The following is a 22,220-nucleotide window of genomic DNA, read 5'->3' as shown; positions in this document are numbered from 1 at the left end:
TCTCTTAACAGGCTGTTCAGTGATAGAACTGAGAGTGGTGGCCTGGCATGCTTCCCCCACCCCAAGGCACATGTGCAGTAGGGCCTCTCATACACGATGGGGGAATTGAGCGGAGAAAACTCATCAGTGCATGACATGGAGTGGCTATATGGGTGCCTTCCTGGGGAACTGCACAATAAAAGTAGAGCCTTGTGGTGGGGCAGGCTTTGTGCTAGCCCAGCCCTGGGTGCTGTAGTGAGTCCTCTCATGAGCGCCTGACCAAATGGAAGGATGGTGTGGCCTCCAGGTAGAGGTGGCAGCTCTGGTGGCAGTTTTCCAACGCAGGTAGCTCTGGATTTTATGTGGAAGAAGGCAGACTCTGAGCAGTCATCTCTGCTCATCACTCTGTCATCCTGACTCCTTTGGAAATGTATCTGAACTGTGTGACAGCCCAAGCACCCAGCCACCACCCTTCAGGGTCTCCAGCCACCCTAAAGGAGACACAGCAGGGCTTGGGGCCTCCGATGGGCCTAGCACACAACCCAACTGGCAGCGCGTGTTGGTGCAGCTCCAGTCGAGAGGCCTGTAATTGCAGGGCAGGGCTTTCTCAGCCGGGAGGGTGTTTACAACAGCATGGGTGTGTATGCCTTGTGCTCCCACTGCTCTGCCCTAGCGCAGCCGCTGGGGCCCATGGTGGGGGGAGCCAGCAGGGGAGCGCACCCAGCTCCTCCACCAGGGGAAGGCAAGGAGGGTATGGAAGGCTGGGCTCGTCCCTGGTTTGGCAGGAGGAGGGTCTCTGGGCTTGTCTAACTCTGGGTTTTCTTAGGATTAGCGCTCTACTTAATTCTGTGGAGGTATTGCACTTTGTTTCCTGTCTAACTGAAGGGCTTGTCTGTGCTTGATAGTACTTGTCATTTCTCCTTTTTTTGTTTGGTGGAGGAGGCGGGGAAGGAGGATGAGGTACTTTCTATTTAAAACCAGAAGAGTTTGTCATCCCTGTCCAGGTGAATTGACCCATGCTAAAAGGAAGTGTGATACTAACAGGGTTTTCTTTAGTCTGGGAAATCTGTTGGATTTGCTTTGTTCACTAGTGCTTTCACTGCTCTCCCATTTTGTTTAGTTGGACACCTTCTTCACCCTTCCCCTCTCAAATTGTGTGCTCCCTGCTGCAGTACAACCAAGTACTAGCCCTTTGTTTTCACACTGGTGTGCAGTTTCTTGCACCCTCTCCACATTCCAGTTTGCACCCAGCATCACCTGTATTGCTTTGCACTGTTTGCATAAATTAATTGAAAGTTTATGTTAGCCAGCCCAGCTCCTGGGAGTCGCCTGGGCCATCTCTGGTAGAGAACCAAGCTGGCTTGTAGTTGGAGCATAAGTTGTCAGTGCTCCATAGGCATTTCTGAAGTAACTACTGGTATGTAGCTTTGCTCTGTGTGACTGCTACAGGTATGGTCAGCATTGTACTGGGGTAGGGGTTGTACAGGCTTGTATTATTTTCTCTCCATCTCTATGAAATCCTTATTGCAGAGACATGTCTTTCACTACAGCGCACCAGCCTTCAAGCAGAAACTTAACTGTTTCCCTCACCAGATGCACAGGGCCCCGTCCACTGTGTATCTAGAAAGTTTGCCTGTCCCTTCTAAGTCACTTCCCAAAGCGTCTCTCTTCTTTTCCCTGAGGTGTGCAAAACACCTGGCAGTAATATGATGAAACAGATCTCACTTGGCAGCTTCCAGTGTTGATACGCTCTGCACCTCCCTCTACCCAGCTGTCTCCCAGTATCATCATGGAACTGTGCCAGGTACAACTTTAAACTCATCCTTTCACCTGTCCAGATCCCTTGCCAACAGAGCCAGAGAAGTGGAAGCTGGGTCTTTGAGCATGATACAAGGAAATGTAGTGTTTATAACTGTAATAAATGACTGAGCAACAGTTGTTCTTCCTCTTAAAAAAAAGTGTGGGCTTGAGTTTGAGGATCTTGCTATTCAGACCTTTCTAGACCATCCCATAAAAGTTTATTAGTAGTAAACTTTCCTTAGCCATCAGCCTGTGTCTAGGACCACCAATCTCCCTAAACAGTCTGTCTGCTCCTGGGGAGCCCATTTTTTATAAGTCTGTATTAGGTATGGTAAGCAGTGACACTTGAGTTACATAGTATGGTAAGTGACACTTGAGTTACATAGCAGGAAGGGCTAAGAACAGTGTAGCATGAATAATCTGCCATGACCATCTAGCCTTTTTTTTTTAAGGAGGGGACGTACGCATATCTCTTGGGGGTAACTTAGGTAAAATTGATCCTGCCTGGGACAAGGTGACCTCTTACAAGTTTATGACCTTGCTGCTTTCCTGACCTTACATTTATTTGCTGGAATGTCTTCCTTACAGTATTCATGTGCAATAGTATTAAAAAATGATTTATCAGCACTGAGAGCAGTAAGATATGGCAGAAGTCCTCTGGGAACTTTCTGAAATGACATATCCCTTTGAAACATACTGTTTGTTGAAATTGTAAATATTTACACCTACTCTCAATTTTAAAAAATCCAAAATGCTGAATAATCCTGTTTTGGCCTGGTTTTGGGGGGAGAGGGGAGAAATAACTAGCGAACTCAATTATTCGTCCATTTTTCTAAGCTTTAAGATGATGAACATCCCCATGCAACTGCCTCAGGAGAGGTTCAGGCTGAACATTAGGAAAAGGTTCTTCACCAAGAGGGTGATTGGGTACTGGAACAGGCTCCCCAAGCAATTGGTCATAGCACAAAGCTTGATGGAGTTCAAGAAGCATTTGTACAACACTCTCGGACATATGGTCTGATTTTTGGGTGGCTCTTTGTGGAACCAGGAGTTGGACTTGAGTCAGCAATGTGCCCTTGTGGTCAAGAAGGTCAACGGTATCCTGGGGTGCATTTGGAAAAATGTTGCCAGCAGGTCAAGGGAGGTGATCCTGCCCCTCTGCAGAGTCCTGGTGAGGCCTCACTGGAGTATTGTGTCCAGTTCTGGGCTCCCCAGTAAAAGAAGGACATGGGGCTGCTGCAGTGAGCCCAGAGGAGGGCTACAAAGATGATTAGAGGACTGGAGCACTTGTTGTAGGAGGACAGGCTGAGAGAATTGGGCCTGTTTTGCCTGGAAAAGAGAATACTGAAGGGAGACCTCATCAATATGTATAAGTGTCTTAGGGGAGGTTGTCAAGAGGATGGAGCTGGTCTCTGTTCAGTTGTGGCCACAGACAGGATGAGAGGCAACGGACACAAACTGAAGCACAGGAGGTTCCAGCTGAATATGGAAGGGCACTTCCTTACTGTGAGGGTGACAGCACTGGGACAGGCTGCACAGAGAGGTTGTGGAGTCTCCTTCTCTGGAGATATTCAAAACCCACCTGGATGACATCCTGCGCAACGTGATGATCCTGCTCGGTGGCGGGGTTAGACTAGATGATCTTCAGAGGTCGCTTCTAACCTCGGCCATTCTGTGATCCTTGTGGGTCCCTTCCAACTCGGGATATTCTATGATTAAGGTATATATAATGTTTCAGTTCTAATGTCAGAGTGTGGATTCATTGATTTCAGAGCAAGTTCTGTTTCACCTGACATAGGGGAAAATTTCCGCTAAACTACCTTTCAGGTCAGGCATGCCTTGACCATAGGACTGGATGGGACAAATAATCAAGACATAGTCATGCCCATGTGGCTTTTACTTTCTGTGTGGGATTAGCACAATGAAATTATGTTGATCTCAAAGGTTGCTGCTTCAATGTAGAGATGTTCCTTTCTCTGTTTATGAGTCTCCCTTGTTTAAATTATTGTCCCCCCCCTCCCTGCCCACCAGCAGTTGAAATTCTGGAAAATAAATAAATAAAACTAATCTTAAAATTGTAGGGAAAGTAAGAATATCAGGGAAAGAAAAAGTGTATAGATTTGGTTGTCTATTTTGAGTAAGAAAAAATAAATAAATAAATATTTCATGAACTCTGCAAACTCTCCAGAGCCAGGCTTTAGAGCTACTCAGCTGCTAGGCACAGCTAGTGGGCTTTTACCTGGAGAAATGTGAGATGGTTTCTTTGACCAAAAGATGCAGGATTATACATTCATGTCTGGAAAGCATGACAGGATGAAGGAGGAGAACATTGAAGCTCTGTTCAGGAAAAAATTAGCTGTGGCTGCATATTGCAGCAGATCCTTGAAGGCTAAATTGCAAACTTCAGTGTGACTGTGATGGTACACGGTGTATATGAAGCAGCAATTTATTAGCAATTTCTGAGAAGCAGGGGCTAGGGAACAGGGAAGAAAGGCTGGAACATGAGGGCGCATGTCCCAGAAGCAGAAGAAAGGAAGGAGGGGAGCCGCTAAGGTTTGTTTCTTTCTTCAGCCTTCTAAGGTAGGGATTGTGGATCATGGTATAGGCAGAATCCAGAAAAAGTAAGGTAGTGAATCAGATTCTACAATACTTTTAACAGACATTTCCCAAATGTACATTCCCCAGTGCTTTGTCATGTCTGAACTTCAAATGCAATAATGAATGGGAAATTCCACTATATCCTTTTGGAAACTGTCCAAGAATCCTGAGATATTTTTCCCTAAAAGGGTAGTCTAAATGATTATCTTGTTTCTCTTTGTAATCTGTAGCTACGTCCATGTAAACCAGGGGTACTACTCTCTGCCCATGTAGTTTATACAGCCTTCAAATATCTTTTGTCTTATGTCATGTACTAGCTATGCATTAATCAAATTCTTACATTCTTCCTACTGGTTAATCAATTCCTGTGATCAGTTGCAATAAGGCCCTCTGTTGCACATGCATATGTAGAGATATGAAAATCCATTATACAGATGTTGAAATCAAAGAGATCTTTAAGTCTCAGCTAGCCTCTACAAGAGGCAGTGGATATTCATCCACCATGCCCAATAAAAATTAGTGGAGATCTTGATCATTTTCTCATCCTGTGAATACTTTCTGATATCCCCTTTTGGGTTTCAGATGACTAGCCATAGCCAATACATTTCATAAATTGCGCTGCACCTGTGTACAGAGATCAGCATCTCTACTCTTGACCAAAGTCACTTTCTGGATCTTCATTTAAAACTAAAAAGGCACAATTTAGTGCAATTTTGGAGTTACTATCCTACCGCAAGCTTACATTAGGTGTTTCCTACCCTCCATCTTAGTGTTTTTCTCAACCCTTATCACCTCATTAAGTATATATTTTGCTTTCTTTTCCCCTCAGCTGCATTAGTAGCATTTTTTTAAGTCTCTTAAGCCAATTAGATCTACTAAATCATTCTGCAGTAGTAACAGAAAAAATATTTTTTTCTTCAACAGAATGTGTCACTGATGGAATCTGAAGAAACCAATGAGGGAGGTACCACTCCTCTGGAATCCAGCAGCACCACTGGGGAAGCCTGGAATTCTGCAGCAGCTGAAAGAGAGCATCATGCCCCTCATGCATCAGATAAAATGAGCACCAGCCTGCCTGATTCCAGAAAAGGAGCAGAGCTCAGCGCTCCTGACGACTGCCTTTGTACTCAAAGGGGAGGAGAAGACATGCCAGGTAGACCCTCTAACCTTGTACAAAAAGTGCCAGCAGGACTGGAACAAGAGCAAGGTGATACAGAGCCTCAAAAGAGGCTCTCAGAAGGGGAGGGAGAAATGATTTTAGAGGAGGGTGGACAGGATTGTTCTCTGCAACATAAGGAAGTAGAGCTGGCTGATCTGGAAAGCATTCAGGACTTCTCTCTCAGCACAGTCCAGGATGGGCTAGCCACTAGCAATGCTGTCCTGCAGGCTGTGGACCTTGGCACTGAATGTTCTCAGTCCCAGACAGAACTGGCTTTTCATGGCACAGAACCACAGGTGCAGCATCAAAAATCTCCTTTGGCCAATGCCATTTCCTCTCAGAGAGAGGCACCTAAGTGCTTCTTGGTGTGTAAAACCATTTCAGAGGGGCACTATAAGGCTGAGCCATCTCTGGATAAGATGGAGTCTTTGCAGGAGATTGATGCTAATGTAGAGCAGAATCAAAGCAGCAATAAAGTAGCACTTGCAAATGATGAGCAGCCTACCTCAGAGGAAGCAGTAGAGGACATGGCTAAACCATACACTTCTGAAGATGCTAAGGAAAGCAGAAGGGTGCTGCAAAGTTGGGAGGAGAATGTAGAGTCTTCCTATCAATTGTCTTCCAACTTAATAGATGACAGCCAAATCAGCTCACAGCAAGCAGAAGGGAATATCTCAGCTGGTGAAACACGGAATAGCAGCCTGGTCAAAAAACAGGGAACAGTAATGATTCCCAAAGAAAATTCATCCACTTCTGAATGCCTTCATGTTGAAGATGATCACAGGAAAACAGAGATCAGGCCTGCTTCTCCAGTAGTAAGTGCCTTCCAAGTAAAGGATGCTGCAAAAAAAAATGAGCAAGTGAATACTTTACAGCATAAGGAACCAGAACAGGAAGAAGCAGTGTCTGAACTTCAGCAGGAACAGGAGAAGAAAGAGTGTGAAGAACAGAATCAGCAGAAAGAAGGAAAATCTTTGGAACCCAGAGATCAGAGAAACAAGGAACACAATGAACAGGAACAAGAACTGCAGAGGGAAGAGCTAAGACTGAAGAGGCTCTCATCAGCTTTCAGTTCAGAGATGACTTGTGTTCCCAGGCATAACGTAGACTTCTGTGGTTTGGAGGATGTTGTTTTGGCTGAGAAAATGGGACCAGCATTTCTTCCTGGGGAATCTATCTGTATGGGTGAACATCTCGGTGAGGGTGTGCTGCTGAAAGCTCGTGTCACATCATCAAGTTCTGGATGTCAGCCACTTGCTGTCAGCCCTTTGTCATTAGACAACCTGAACCCAGTGAGTGAAACTTCAGTGGTGCTTCCACATGCATGTCATGTCTCTGACCGGGCAGAAGAACTGGAAGACTCTGGCCGCTTTTCCACCAGCGGTCAGGATAGCGGAGTTGACTGGGATGACAGGGTAAGGCAGGGAAGGGAGGATAAACACAGTGGTGGACCTGAAAAGGCTGCCCAGACATTTGATGAAAGAGAAGCCATGCACCCTGGAGATGTGGCAGCACCTTCTACCACAGAGAGCCCAGAGGCTTGTGTTGCAGCATGCCCCTACTCTGATACTAAGAACGTGGAGCCAGCTAATCTCACGGATCCTCACCCCTCTGCAGAAAATTTAGGAAAAGCTGAGCTTCATGACTTTATTCAAGATTTACCCTCAGAGCTCACCTCTGTGGCTTCAGTATCTGGCCCACAGCAAGAGGATGCTGGTGGAAAAGTCGCTGTGAGTCCCAAGGACTGTGCTGGTGCCAACCTGAACAAATCGCTGGATTCCGTAGAGAAGCCAGCTAACCAAGCTGCTTCTGTGTGCGTGCAGGACCCAGCATCAGGAGAAACTGCTATTGTAATCCCTGGCCCAGGGGAAGCTAGTGCTCTCCATGAACTGCTTACTTCTGAGGAAGACTTTCATGAAGGCCTTAGTGGCCCATCTTTCTCTGTAATATACACGAGCCCTCTTCCTTCAGAGGAGAGCCCTCTTGAGGACAGAGGGACTGTGGCTTTCATTGCAGGGCCTCTGGAACCACCTGAACCACCAGGCAGGACTTCCACTCCCCTGAACCACCCAGAGACAATTCAGCAGTACCACCCCCCCTCAGAAAAAAGTTCTTTTACACAAGGAGAAGAAACTGGAGCAACTATGGTTCATGAAACGCAACAAATGCCCTTACTTGATCAGTCTGACTGGACTTTAAACCAACAAGAGCATGGATCCAGAATCTCCAGCATCCTGAGCACCCTAACTTGGCCCCCTGAAGAAGATACGGTCTTTACCACGAACCAGCAAGAACAACCTCTGTCCCCTGTGCCCAACTCAAGCCTACCTCTGGTGTCTGAGCCTGATGCCAAACATGTCCCCAGCCCTAGTCAAGCTCAGACCCCTGCACTTAATGCAAATCACCTTGCCCAACCTCCAGCCCTTGATAGTTACCAGCCACTCATTCCTGTGCCCCACTCCAGGCCACATCTAAACTGTGGTATGGATGATAATGAGTTACAAACCATTCCCCTTACTTTAAACCATCCTCTACGAACTGCCTCCACTGTACCTGATGCTAATATTGTGCCCTCTTCTGGTAGAGATGTAGCAGAGAAAGTTGTTCTTGTTCCACCAACTAGAGAATGGTATCTCTGTGAATTGGGTAGCCAGGATACAGAAACTTCTGATGATTCAGGGGTTGGTTTGTTGGCCAAAAACTTTTCTGCTGTTGGAAATGAGGCATTGGCCGGCTGCTCCGACACCAGCCCTGAAACAACAGTTCAGCATGTGGGTATACAGTGTGGAAGATCCTTGCCTGACCACCCTTGGCCCTCACTGGAAGACCTGAGAACATCCACAGACTGCAAGAGCAAGGACTCTGTACAGCCCCTTCCAATGCTAGCGTTCACCAATCCAATTCACTTCCTCCAGCTGAGCCCTCCATCACCACCAACCACCAGAACAACCTGCCAAGAAGACGAGGTCTTGGGAGAGCTGCAATGGGAGCAGCAGGCTGACCTCTTTGGCGTGGATACAAAGAACATTCAAGCTCCAACAGCAATTACAGAGAAAACAGAAGGTGAGAGAAGGATCAAGCAAAGGCTGGGAGGACAAGCAGAAGAACACCATTTGGTGGCGCAGTCAAAGGAAGAAGTGCCTAGACATTTACCCTTGGAAAAATCATCGAGCTGGCCAGACAAAAAAACTGTCAGGATAGTTGCACAAGAACCAGCAGCCAATCAAGAAAGCCCAATTAAACGTCGAGTAAAAAGCAAGGACTGGCACCGGCAGGGCCTGAAGAGGACATCAGTACCACCAGATATCTTGCAGGGTGAGTCCTTTCCTCTGTTTTCCACCTGTACTCCCTTCCTTTTGGTATTGCAGATACCAAAAACCTGTAGTTAAATAGGTAATGTGTTATGGAGTCTTGAGTGTTGAGATTGTGGCGTTGCTTTTGTGCATTTCTCATGGTACTCATCATTGCATGCCTGTATCTTCCTTATCCTGCTCCAGGCTGCCCCCTCACAGTTCATCCCTGGCTCCACTCTGCTACCATGTGACAAGTGCATCCTGCTTCATGCAGGGGCTCAGCCCCCATTACTTTCACTAACAGAGACCTTATCTTTCTTCTTTGATTCCTCACTCCTTGACATCACATCCAGTTTCTCTTCCTGTCCCTTCTCCATGTTTACTGTTCTGCTGCCCTTACTCGGTAACATGAGCTATTTTGGGCTGCTTGCTGGAGTTGGTTTCTTTCTGTGGCTCTTTGGTTCTGCTCATCATCTCTGCTGCCATCATATGGCCATTACATTTTGCTGCACTTCAGTAATGGCACTTTTCCAACTAATAAGGAAAATGTATGCACGCACCCTCAGTAGCCCATGTGTTATGGCATTTTTTAGCTCCTTGTTTCTTTGGTACTTCCCTTTATTTTGCAACTGACACCTTTAGGTACCAATCTGACCTTCTAAATATGATGATCTTCCTGCGAACATAGGCTTTGAGATTACAGATGAAAATGAAACGCAAATTTGTCAGATCTAAAATCCCAATTTGCACAAAGCCAAATCACAGATGTCATGAATGTAAAACTTACATCTTCTGTAATGCAGCTCGTTCAGACAGTACTTACTGTCAGGATGCATATCTGTTCTTTATTATATCCTACACGAATAACACTCAACATACTTGCTTCTTCTCAGTAATTACTTAGTTTATTTTCCATGTTCCACAACTTGCTGAAGTTTTGGCACAGAGGAAAAGGAGGGAATGGTTGAGAGGTGCAAAGAGTTTGGCAGCACACTTGAATCAAAATTTATTCATGTGTTTGACCTGTAAATTTCATGTTCAACTTTTTAAAACATTCAACACAACAATTATTTATGCTGACGCATACTTGCAGCTCAGTCTCTGATGTCTCTTTCTCCTTTTGCTTCCAATGAACTTTATACGTAAAGTCTCCGCTCCTTATTTAATTAAGCCCCTCACAAACAAAACAAAAAAACATAATTCCCTATATCACATAAACAGAAGCTGACTCAATCAGCAGTTTTTAATTGATTACATTCATTCTTATGTTGAATCCACCAGGCCTCATCCCTTCTAAGACTCTGGACATGTGATTTTATTAGATGTTCAGTATTTCTGCCTTAGATGTCACTGAGAGTATTTGGAGCTCAACATCTGTAAAAGGAAGTCTAAGATTTCCAGACACAACTAGTGACTTTGGGTCCATTGATCCTCAGATGCTTGGCCCAAGCTTCTGAAAGGGGAAAGGCAGTTTATGAAGTAGGGCCCACAGGAGGTATCTTCACTTGGGCAACTGGAGATGGAAGCTCTTCGAGTTACTGTCAATTCTGAAAGTGTCAGCCTTTTTGTTGATATGAAAAGCAAATGTGACTAAGTAACAGATGTAAAGTTTAAGTAATGCCAAAGATTACTGAAACCAGAAAGTGTCTGACCCATAAATAAATGTCAGTAGGTCATCTGTACTCTAGCCCAAGACAACCACTTAGGCAGGGGTATAGTAAGTGGTATCTGTGTCTTTTGGGATTGTAGCTTGACTCTAAATTAGGACTTGTGTTTACTCTCTAATTGTATTATATGCAGAAGTCTCTCCCATTCCTTCAGAGGAAGAAGCACAGAAAGTGCACAAGGAACCACCAGTCAGTTCAGAAACAGTAATATTGCGGTAAGTCTCTCAAAGGCCCCTTTGCTTTGGTCTCGTGTGTGTGTTGTACAGATACCTGATACTCTCCATTGTTCCTGAGGGACTAAAGATGAAGCTAATTAATAGAAAACTATGATTAGATGTGGCTGTGTTTCATTCTATGCCCACTGGGAGAGAAACTGCAATAGAAGTATTTCTGTCCCTTTAGGACAGCGTTTCCATCAAGCCAAAACTTTGTAAAGTAAAGCATATGGAGCTTGAGCTTGTTGGAAAGGGGGGTCCTTGCTGTAGCAGGTCTGTTACTAAGATTTGGATAAGCCACTCTACTCTTCATTTGCTCTTTGTTTCCAAATCCTTGCTCCCTGACAGGGAGAAGAAACCTGCAGACACAATGGAGAACTTCAAACGTCGGCACTCCAAACTCATCAACTCCTGTAAGTACCTTCTGCCTTAAGTGCTGTGGCAGATCCCTGTCCTCCATCTCCCACCCTTGCAGTGAACATAATGGAGTGTGGCTTTTGCTACGCAGCAGCATTAAATCATTAGAGAGGGGTGTTTAGTGGAGGCAGTGAAGCCAGAGTCAAAGTCACCACACAGAGAGCTGGTGAGCTTTGCTCATAGCAGGTACATATGGTCTAATGTATTTGGTTATCCTAAACTGAGACAGTAATAGACTTTTCTCCAGACTGAAGAAAGCTGGTATAGAAAATATAAAAAAATATATGCCTTTCTTCACAGCAAGGTTGCTGTATCAGGAGTACAGTGATGTGGTTCTGAACAAGGCCATTCAAAGCCAGAAGAGAGTGGATTCATTCTCAGAGGATATGGAGTCAAGTTTCCCAAGCTCCCCAAGGTTACGGAGGAAAGGGATACCTCAACAGGACTCATATTTGCAACGTCTATCAGTCTCATCTACTGCATCCCTGTGGCAGGACATCCCCATGATACGGGGCAGCAGAATGCTGCTCAATATGTCCCGTGATGAGCAGAAGCTGCAAGAGGTAATAGATAGATGTCATAAGGAATATGCGTGGTTTGTAGTCGAGAAGGAGGCCTGTAAAGGGAGGTTAAAGTGGAGAACGGAAATGTCTGATGTGGGAGTGCAGTGGCTGAACGCAGAGGTCACCTACTCATGTAAGCATTATGGGGATGTGGTACCAGTGGTTATGTAGTACAGTGCTGAAGTTGAGCATTGCAGAGGAAAGGAGCACTGAAGTAAGGAGATAGGAACATCTGTAATTTCATGAAAACAGACATAGGGAAATTGGGGCAAGATAAAACATGGAATTTTAAGCTCATTTGATGCAAAAGAGAATATTAGAGTAGAATACCATCCAGCATTCTCCCACACTTAAGCTTATGAGAAATGCTAATAAAACCACAGGGAATTGTCATTCTGATGGTAGAGTGTGCATTTACAAAATTGACCCATTTGAGCTGCATGGCTCAGAGGAAATGGGAAGATGTATGTGTTCAGCAAAATGGTACACAGAGAAACTGGGTAAGGAAAATAGGAGGAACCAAAAGTGAATGCGAGAACCCAGAGAGAGAAGAAAACAACAGTGTGTGAAACATGATGAAGGAGGAAAAGAACGGTGGCAATGCAGTTGCTGGAAAATTTATGGGATCACATAAAATAGGGGATCTAGTGAAAGTGGAGTCAAGGGGAAATAAAAAATAAAATTAAAGCAGGTAGCTATTAGTCTTTTTAAGTCATACCACAAGCCTGTTTTTCATTCCCAAAGCCTCTTTTCTAATTACACACTACTTACATCATGTACTAGGAAGTCTTCCTGCTTCATTCCTGACTCCTGTCAGTAAGACTCCTTGCAGACTTGCCTGGTTTACTGATCTTGTGCTCCCTCCTTTCTTCTCTCAAGGCCAAATTTGAGTTGATAATGTCTGAGGCTTCATACCTGCGCAGTTTAAATGTGGCAGTAGATCACTTCCAGCGATCAGCAGAGCTCCAGGCAATGCTCACCAATCAGGAGCGTCAGTGGCTTTTCTCCCGCATCACGGACGTACGTGATGTCAGTGCCAGGTGAGATATGGCCCTTTGCTTCTGTGACTAACACCCTCCATGAAGCACAGATACAGTCTAGAAACTACCGGTTTCCAGCAGTAACTTATCTCACTCATGTTCTGAACATTCACTGACCTTTGAGTTAGATATACAAACCTATAGCACTCTGTGATTGCACACCAGTGCTGCCCTCGAAGGAACCTTTACCATTTTAGGTGACAGGGCAATGCAAATCTTGTTGTTAAGTCCCAGAAACGGTGATGCAATTGTGCACAGAGATCCTTGCAGGGTTAAAACATTCAAAATGCTATTGTAGTTATGCTATATTGGCCTTAACTACAATGTTACTTGAGTAACTAGATTTAAGCCCAAACCAAATGTAGCTCCTGCCAAATGCAAGACAGCTGAAAGAGCTGCACAGTCCGTCATCAAAAAAAAAAAAAAAAAAAGAAGCAGAAAACAAAAATTAAAAAGCCATCATGTGACAATCTAATGTGGATCAATAGAGCTTAAGTCATAAAATGTATACATGATCCCACATGCAAGGAATCCTGTACATTGTAGGATTCTGTTTTCCTCCTTCAAGGCTTAGCTACATATATCACTAAGCTACTATGGTTTTCTACTGTGTTTTTGATTTCTACTATTGGGATTAGTTTGGTGATGTCCTAATTTGCTATTGTTTCCTGTCCATGCCTTATAAGTAGCAAATACGACTTCTCAGGAATGAATTAGAGGGCTGAGGTGTCAACAAACGCATGAAAGTTGCAAGTGCCAGATGCTGCTCCTGGGATGGGGAAACCCTGGCTACGCATACAGACTGGGGCTGAGAGGCTGGGGAGCAGCCCTGCAGAAAGGAATCTAGGGTGTGTTGGTTGACAACAAGTTGACTATGAGCTAAGTGTGCCCTGGCAGCTGAAAGAGGGACTACCATACCCTAAGATGTATCAAGCACAGTATTATTAGCCCATTGAGAGAAGTGACTGTTCCATTGTCCTATGCACTGGTGGGGTGTGGCCTTACCTTGAGTACTGTGTGCAGTTTTGGGCACCACAATATAAGAAAGACATAAAACTATTAGGGTCCAAAGGAGGGCTATGAAGATGGTGAAGGGTCTAGAGGGCAAGATGTATGAGGAGTGGCTGAGGTCACTTGGATTGTTCAGCCTAGAGAAGGAGGGACTGAGAAGAAACCTCATCATGGCCTACAGCTTCCTCATGACGGGGAGTGGAGGGTCAGGTGCTCTCTGCTGAACAGCAACAGGACTCGAGGGAATGGCATGAAGCTGCAACAGGGGAGGGTTTGAGTTGGATATTAGTTGGGTCTGATTTTTGAGTGGCCCAGTGTGGAGCCAGGAGTTGGACCTGATGATCCTTTTGGGTCCTTTTCAACTCAGGTTATTCTATGATGAACAGTAATCCATTTTGCCTCTGACTCTTCCTTGATACCTAGCTCCAGATTGTCATTGTATGGGTACTACACTCTAGAAGTAAAGGGGTATCTTGCACCTATGTGGGCTGTCCTGACTTTAAAGAAATGAGGATGCTACCGCAACTAAATGACACTGATCACTGTGCTCTGTATTTCCCTCTCCTTTTATGGCACTGCAACTACATGCTGCAGTTTCCTTTTTGACTTGGAAGAGAAGTTTGAGGAGGACATGTTCACCTTCCATGTATGTGATGTGGCTCTGAAACATGCCCCTGAGTTCCGCAGGGTATATCTACCATATGTAACAAACCAGACATATCAGGAGCAAACCTTCCAGCGGTTACTGTAAGTTTTTCATTTGTTGCACCCTTCTCCCTGCTTGCTTGCTGCACTTCTGATGTGCATTCTTTCAAGTGATGGGCAATAGGTATTGTCTGTTTGCTGGCACTCATGCTACACACCCTGGAAGAACAGGCTGGAATCTTCTTCAATTCAATGGCATTTGGGACAGCAGGAGTGAACTGCTGTAAGGATCTCTTTCATAGCACTGAAAAGAGAAAAAATCATGGACATACATGTGATTCTATTGCAGACTATTGTGTCTATTTAGTCACTACTGAAAAGTGGAAAAAAAAAAAAAAAAAGCTGTTTTGGAGTTTTGGATAGTCATTTTCAGTCTGTGGTTATGTGCAAAGACTGCTTCTCCCAGGAGTAGCAGGAGAGGAGAGGCAACTTTTCCAGCCTCTAGATAAAGCCCATTTGGTGTGAGGAAAGAATACAAACCACCTCTGTCTTGTGAAAGGTGCCCTTTTCATAGGGGGGCATTGAAACATAGATGTCACTTCTGGTTTTTATTCCAGAGGACTGTGGCACAAAGAGGAAAGACATAAAAGTTGTACTGCTGTCCTCCTATAGCTGTTAGAAACCCATACTCTTCTTCAGCAGAGTGTCCCAGTTTCTTGACAAAATGTGACTACACGGATTGGAGTACTCCGGTATTTGGTGATATCTCGTACTTTTTTTCCCTTCATTTGAAAGTCTATTTATTTCCTCTAATATCTGGATGTCTTCTCTCTTTCCCACTCCCACAGAAATGGAAATGCAGGATTCCAGCAAGTTCTGGAGAGACTAGAAAGTGATCCAGTATGCCAACGTCTCTCACTTAAATCCTTCCTCATCCTCCCTTTCCAGCGCATCACTCGACTCAAACTCCTCCTACAGGTAACTGTGTTGATTCTCTGCTCTCCTACATTTTCTCTCAAGCTGATCCTTCTTCAAGACTGAAAGTCATATAATACAAGCTAGCACCAAGCACTGGGAGGAGGGACTGCATGCAGTCCTCCTTCATGCTGTATCTTTGATGTTTGGCTGAATGCTCTAGAGTGACTCTGTTGCATATATTGCAAATATGCTTTTGCAATAACAAATCCATTTGTCATCATACAAATGTGGTTGTACATCAGACCAGTACCACGAATTGGACATGATAGCCTCTATGAGGCAATGCAGTATGTATACCTGTTAGGACTTTGTTGTAAAATTACAATTGTGTTCCAATAAATAGTGTATAGAGTTGTCTCAGAACATGTTGATTTAAATTTTATTTAACTTTTTTTGTTTTCCTGCTAGGAAAACAAGCCAAGTATTCTCTGTCTGCCCTCTGGAAGGCAGTCTGTCCCTGCTCTTTGCCTGCAACATTATCTGTCTATTTGTCAATCTGAAAGTCCCTAATGGATCTGTTTTGAGCTCTTTCAATTAAATTTTTTCTTTTTGATTATTAGAGCCTTTTTTGAAGGGGAGAAAAAGGAATGATGGGCAAAGAACTATTCTGCAATTAAGGCTGTGCTTGTATTAGTGATTGCCTGCTATGCCATGTAACTTGCACAGGACAGTGAATTCCATTTAGATTTTCAGTGATGCCCTATTCAATGCATCTTGTCAGCTACATTCTGCACCTCAAATTTCTAGCCTGATTTCCACATTTCATTTCATACCACTGTTTTAGACTCCCTTGAGGCTGTTATCTTGGTATCTCCTTGATTCTCCTACCCCTCCCATAGTCTGCTTTGCCTGTCTGCATTACAAAAAGCATCTTCTCTCATGCAGAATATCCTGAAGAGAACTCGGCCTGGGTCTGAGGAAGAAGTGCAAGCAACACAGGCCTATGATGCACTTGAAAAGGTAAGGCCATCAACCCAGTCTCCACAGCTACACTCTATCACACAATTACAGGGCACCAAAGTGGCCCTGTACTTTTCATTGGCCCTCACCTTTGCCAAGGACCCTTGTCATTTTGACAGATAAGTGTGTTTGTGTGACTCTTCTGCACATGCACATGTAGCTGTGAGCAGACAACACTGAGAAAAGACCCCACTGGGATGCAGCTGAACCTTTGCCAATGATACTGAACTACTTCTTTCAGGACTTGCTGTTCGTGGTCTTCTTTGTGTTCATTACCTTTCCCTCTAGTTAGCTACCAATTTCTCCCCTGCTTCTCCAATAAAATCTTGCTTTAAAACAAACTAACGTAAAAAGCATGGCAAGATGTTTACCCTGTTACATCCATTCTTACATCCTATTTTTTTAGAGACAAGATTTAAAGTCTTCTGGTACCTGCTATTTGTTACCTGCAATTTGTACAGCAGAATAAGGTAGACTTCTTCCTAGCTAGCTCCTGTTCTGTCTAGTCATCATTTGACCTTCTTGAAGTGTCACTCACTTTCTTGTAATCACTCCCCTACTCTCCACAACAAACGTAAGGACTAGTTCAACATGATGCATACCTCCTTAAAGCTCTTTGGAAGACAACCGCCTGCTGCATAGTTACTAGAACACTGCAGTCTTGAGGCAGGTAGGTAAAATGTCATATGCTGAAACCTGGGATTCATCTGTGTTCAAGCCGGAGTCATCTCTATGACGCTGTTATGCAGCTGCCCTCTATCACCTTAGACAGTTATGTAGACAACTTCAAGACTGAAATACCTCTGTTTCATTGTATCAGGTGCTCACAGATACTGCAACAAGCTCTTGTGGAAAATCCGTGCCTGGTGTTTATCTAATCAGCCTCCTTTGTTTACAGTGGAGCATCTAAAAAAAGCTGTTTCCAAATGACCAGCAATTCAACTTCTGTCACCTGAACAAAAAGAAGACTCTAGTATCCCTCCTAGTATTTCAAAGTTAGAACAATACTTATCACAGAGACTTCATCTAACAAATTTCTTAAGAAAGAAGGACGATCTTTGTAGCTATGGAGAAGCTTAGTATGCTTACCTGGAAAACTTTTCTTTTTTTTTCCTCTCCCAGGAAGATGCCCAAGAAATTTTCACTTACACTAATTCGTCATGGGCTCCTGGGAGTAGTACTGATCCCACTAGGCATTTCTGGTCCTCGCTATCTCACTATCACCTGATTTCCTCTGCAGCTCATCAAAGACTGCAACGAAAACGTCCAGCGCATGAAGAGCACTGAAGAGCTGATCTACCTTAGTCAGAAGATTGAATTTGAGTGCAAGGTGAGCTTGTCCATGCCTTGAGCCTTGCTCTAGCCTAATCTCTTTTATGTCTTTCCTTGCAAAGTCGATTGTGCTTACTTTTGTTCTGCAATGTACACAAAATTGTTGAATCAGAATATCATACACAGGCCAGCTCTTCATCAATACTTCCCTTGCCCAGTCATTTGTGTCAGACTTCAGCTGATGGTCCCTACCACAGGTTGGCACAAATGCAAATCAAAAACTCTTGGATTCCTTGCATACACCTGATGTAAATGTTTATTTCTGTCTTGTAGATATTCCCACTCATTTCACAGTCAAGGCGACTTGTGAAGTGTGGTGAGTTGACAGCACTGGACTTCAACACCCCAAGTCCAAAATGGAAAGTCACCACCCGTCCCATCTACTTACATCTCTTCAATGACTGTCTGCTCCTGTCTCGGCCGAAGGAGTGAGTGCTTCAACCACAGTTCTTGCTGTCCCTTCCAAAACGCCTGTCTCTTTCTGGGTCTGTGCTTTGGTGAGAGTCCTTTCCCTCTGCCTGCCAGCAAGTGGCAGCATTTGTCAAGTCACTCTCCTAACCCTACATTACATGAGTATCATGTAAGTATGTAGAATCTGATATTCCCAGCTCTTAATTAGAACATACACTAATATAACTAGATATGTTGTGGTCCCTAGTGCAACACTTCCATTGTCTCTCCATTTCTATAATATGAAGCACTTTAATAATAACAATTTATTGTAGTTTTACTCAAAAATAATTTCTTCCTAAAGGACAGTATGAAGGCTGCTGAATGTGCAAATCACTGAAACTGGAAAAAGTGGTTGGCTGGTTTATGGGAGGGAGGGTGTGTGTGTGTGTGTGTATGTTCTGATTCTGTTATGTTGGAAGCTATCAAGTAAAACCTTGATAGGACAGAACTTAGTGTTCCTACTCTTTTTGTTAAATCCCCTCTCTCTCTTCTCTGGCCTTTTCAGACCTCCAGCAAAAACAAAGCTTAAGGTGCCTGAAGCAGATGAAGACTCATTAAAAGCTTCTTGCTTTCCTGACATCAGGGAGCTACATGGACTCACTTAACTCTTACTACCTTAAAACTCACAACTTTTGTTCCTTCTCTTTACCTTCAGGGGTGGACGTTTTGTTGTGTTTGATCATGCCGCTTTCTCAGATGTGCGTGGGGAGAAGTGCGAGGTGAAACTGCATGGAACAAACAAAAACGTTTTCCGTCTCTTTCTACTTCAGAATTACCAGGGAAAGAGAGTGGAGTTTCTGTTTCGAACGGAGACACAGTAAGTGAGCTCAAGGTTACTCTTAGTATATCCTAGTACCATAGCCAGATACCTCCTAGAAGCCTGGCAGTTGTTCCTCAACAATATGCTAAAGCATCAAACGCAGCTGCTGAGCAGAGGACTCAAAAATCATCCTTTTGTCTTAAGTCCCTAGTGAACCACTTTTCTTCTTTCATCATAGCTGTTTATACGATACTACCACATCATTTTGTACTATCAGCCTCCAAAAATGGGAGGTTTTGCCTTGTCCCATCCCTTTTCTCCACTTCTTCTTTCCCTACTTCTCTAACAACCCCCCTCTCTGCCCCGTCCTGTAAACTTCTCTAACAACCCCCCTCTCCGCCCCGTCCTGTAAGCAAGCATGCACGCACATGTGTGTACACACTCCTGTCATCAGACTGCTATCCCTCACAATGACATCTGACACCTATCTGGTGATGTTTTCCAGCAGTGAGAAGCTGAGGTGGATCTCTGCTTTGGCTCCTCCGCGAGGGGAACTGGATCTCCTGGAATGCCCTGGTGAGACTGATCTGCTATTACAGCAATTAGGGTGGGCCATTTGGAGGAGTTGGGAGTCACTGCAAGGTAGAACAAACCAGAATGACTTTAAGGCAGAATATTTGCCTTTTTGTAAATAAAGTTATTCATGGGCTTTCCCTCAGTGACACGTTCTGTCAGTTGTTTTACCTATCTTTACTCCTGGTTATGTAGAAGACCTGTAGTCTCCCTTCCACTGCTCTACTCATCAGTATTTGGGCAGTCTTTTATCCCCTTCCACCTCTGGGTCTGGTGTACACAGGTTTATTGTTACTTTCTTGTATACCATTCTGATCTTTCCTCTTCTTTTAGATGCACCACAGGTTCAATGCATAAGGACATACAAAGCTCGGGAAAATGATGAGCTAGCTTTGGAGAAAGCAGATATCATTATGGTTATGCAGTTCAGCAATGATGGTGAGCAGAATAAACAATGGGTTTCTTAAATTATGGGCAGAAATCTGCTTTAGTAGTGTTAGGCTTTCACAATGCTATCAGGGTTCAAAAGGAGCTTCTCACTCCTGATGATTGCATTAAGAGGATGAAGAGACTCTTATTTTCATCTTCATTAAGCTACTTTATTTGGAAGCTGAATGGGATTTTTATATTTGATCCTAGGGCCTTTTTGGAGGGGGCTTTTGGGGAAGAGGAATGAAAAAAAGTGCTCGACTATTTTACCTCATGTTGTGTTTTGTCCCCACTCCCACAGGATGGATGGAAGGAGTGAAACTTTCAGACAGGGAGAGAGGCTGGTTCCCCTCAGAACATGTGGAATATATCTCCAGCAAACAAGCGCGGCAGAAGAACCTGAAGGAAGAGCAACGCGTGAAAAATGCCAAGCAGCACGTCTTCTGCAAAAAATAACTCTACCTTGTTTGGACCTGTACAGCCTCCCTGGCATAGGGAAACCACCTTTTCCTAATGTGCCTCAGAAGAAGCACCTCTGCAAAGAGTGTAATGCAGCACTTTGACAGAACCAGGTGTTTTTTGCCAAAGAAAGTGGGAATTCAATCAGGAAAAGTCATTTACTTCCTTTCTGGCACCAGAATTACAGCAGCAGTAGGGGGAAAAAATGTTGTATGTATTGCTTGCTTTGTGGTAGTAGGGAGGAGGGACTTTAATCATACAGAACTCTAGGATCTGGACTTCTGAAAATATATTCTGTTTTTGCTACTCACAGATTGCCGGACCTTGGGCAAGTCACTTCAGAATTCTGCCTCAGTTTTCCCATCTGTGAAATGGGGGTATATTTACCTACCTCACTGGATGTTGTGAGGCTAAATTTGTTAGTATTAGCATACTAAGAGCTTTGAGTTCCTGAGAAAGAAGGTGCTAAGTGCAAAGCACAGTGTAGTTGAGGAGAGTTTTCCATTTGAAATATCTTCTTGATATCTTGATGGTATTAATCTCCATAGTATAACTTCTATTTAGAACAATTTATCTATTTGATTGTGCAAGTCTACTGATTGTTTTTAAATAGGCACAGTGTGTTTCATTGTACCTGAATTTAACTCAGTCGCAACATACTGTTGAGAGTCCTTGACAGCAGTAGAAAAAACACTTGAGTTTCAGAAAATTCTTGGAAGTCACTGTGATGATTTCCTGCACCTTAAGAGGTATCAAGCTGAAGAATCTGTTTCACAAAGGTCACCTCTCTCCTGAACATGTGTCCCAGTAAGCAATGAGAAATGACCATTTTTTCACACTGCTTCCCACTCAAAGTAGAACAGTTACCTTTGACATGTCACTATGGCATGTTAGTACATGCCCTGTACAAAATAACTATGACTAGGCATATGCAATGAAGTGGCAGTTTCCTGCTGCTCTTAATCTGATAGCTGATGTGGTATTGCATGCACCATTTTGCACACTTATAGAAAACACTGAGATATTTAGCCACTGTAGATAAACTCAAAATATGTACCAGGGCCTCAGTTCTTTTGTAGAACTCTCTGGTTTTAAGTCAGTTTACACACAGTCCTGCTTTTGTGCAGAACCTGTCTGAGGACAACTTGTAAAATATTGTTTGTGTTAAAGGAAAGTGTTTGCATTTATTTACATCAATGCGAGATCAAGTATAAGAACCAATACACCAAAGAAAACAGTGTGTAGCCTTCTTGCATTTAATATATTTGAAGAATTAGTTATCTTCATATTTCGAACCTTCTTTTTCTGTAACACTCTACCTATACTTCTCATTTACACTGTATCTGGTATGGCTTTTTCCAGCCTATTTATGTCAATTATTTTTAAAAAGTTGCTTTTAGTCCTAATAAACTCATGCACTTCTCCAGTTCAAATAAACAACTTTCTGCTTTCCTTATTTTAGGTTTTCATCTCAAATATGAGTAACTTGCTATATTCTGAATATTTTCAGGACATCATAGAATCACTTAGGTTGGAAAAGACCTCCATGATCCTAAAGTTCAACTGTTAACCTAACACTGCCAAGTGTACCACTAAACCATGTCCCTAAGCACCACATCTATGTGTCTTTTACGTACCTCTACGGATGGTGATTCAAGCACTGAACAGCATTGGCTGTTCCAATGCTTCATAACCCTTTCGCTGAAGAAATTTTTCCTAATATCTAACCTAAACCGCCCCTGGCACAACTTGAGGCTGTTGTGTCTTGTCCCTATCACTTCTTGCTTGAGAGAAGAGACCAACCGCCCACCTTGTAACAACTTCCTTTAAGGTAGTTGAGAGCAACAAGATCTCCCCTGGGCCTCCTTTACTCTAGGTTAAAGAAACCC

The 22,220-nt window shown here is 43.7% G+C and overlaps 1 protein-coding gene across 8 annotated transcripts in view; it reads left to right on the top strand.

Moving 5' to 3' along the window:
- The window catches only part of ARHGEF5 (Rho guanine nucleotide exchange factor 5), a 35,410-nt gene extending 13,623 nt beyond the window's left edge, over positions 1-21,787 (top strand). For 5 of the 8 annotated variants that reach the window (XM_084508965.1, XM_084508959.1, XM_084508963.1 and 2 more), the window contains 14 exons: positions 5,302-8,851; positions 10,630-10,711; positions 11,060-11,124; positions 11,429-11,691; positions 12,571-12,731; positions 14,337-14,489; positions 15,236-15,365; positions 16,251-16,325; positions 17,566-17,655; positions 17,931-18,085; positions 18,766-18,927; positions 19,376-19,446; positions 19,777-19,881; positions 20,174-21,787. In XM_084508965.1, coding sequence (XP_084365091.1) covers positions 5,314-8,851; positions 10,630-10,711; positions 11,060-11,124; positions 11,429-11,691; positions 12,571-12,731; positions 14,337-14,489; positions 15,236-15,365; positions 16,251-16,325; positions 17,566-17,655; positions 17,931-18,085; positions 18,766-18,927; positions 19,376-19,446; positions 19,777-19,881; positions 20,174-20,328 — 5,205 coding nt within the window. In that variant the 5' untranslated portion in view covers positions 5,302-5,313 and the 3' untranslated portion in view covers positions 20,329-21,787. Of the gene's footprint in view, positions 1-167; positions 1,784-2,286; positions 3,500-5,301; positions 8,852-10,629; positions 10,712-11,059; positions 11,125-11,428; positions 11,692-12,570; positions 12,732-14,336; positions 14,490-15,235; positions 15,366-16,250; positions 16,326-17,565; positions 17,656-17,930; positions 18,086-18,765; positions 18,928-19,375; positions 19,447-19,776; positions 19,882-20,173 lie in introns of those variants that run through there. The other 3 variants (XM_084508961.1, XM_084508960.1, XM_084508962.1) reach the window with 3 other exon arrangements.
- The last annotated feature ends 433 nt before the right edge of the window (positions 21,788-22,220 follow it).

The sequence above is a fragment of the Aythya ferina genome, assembly GCF_964211825.1.
Source record: "Aythya ferina genome assembly, chromosome: 1".
Taxonomy (NCBI): domain Eukaryota; kingdom Metazoa; phylum Chordata; class Aves; order Anseriformes; family Anatidae; genus Aythya; species Aythya ferina.
Note: the sequence above shows the minus strand (reverse complement) of the source record. Positions and strands in the feature narration are given on the sequence as shown.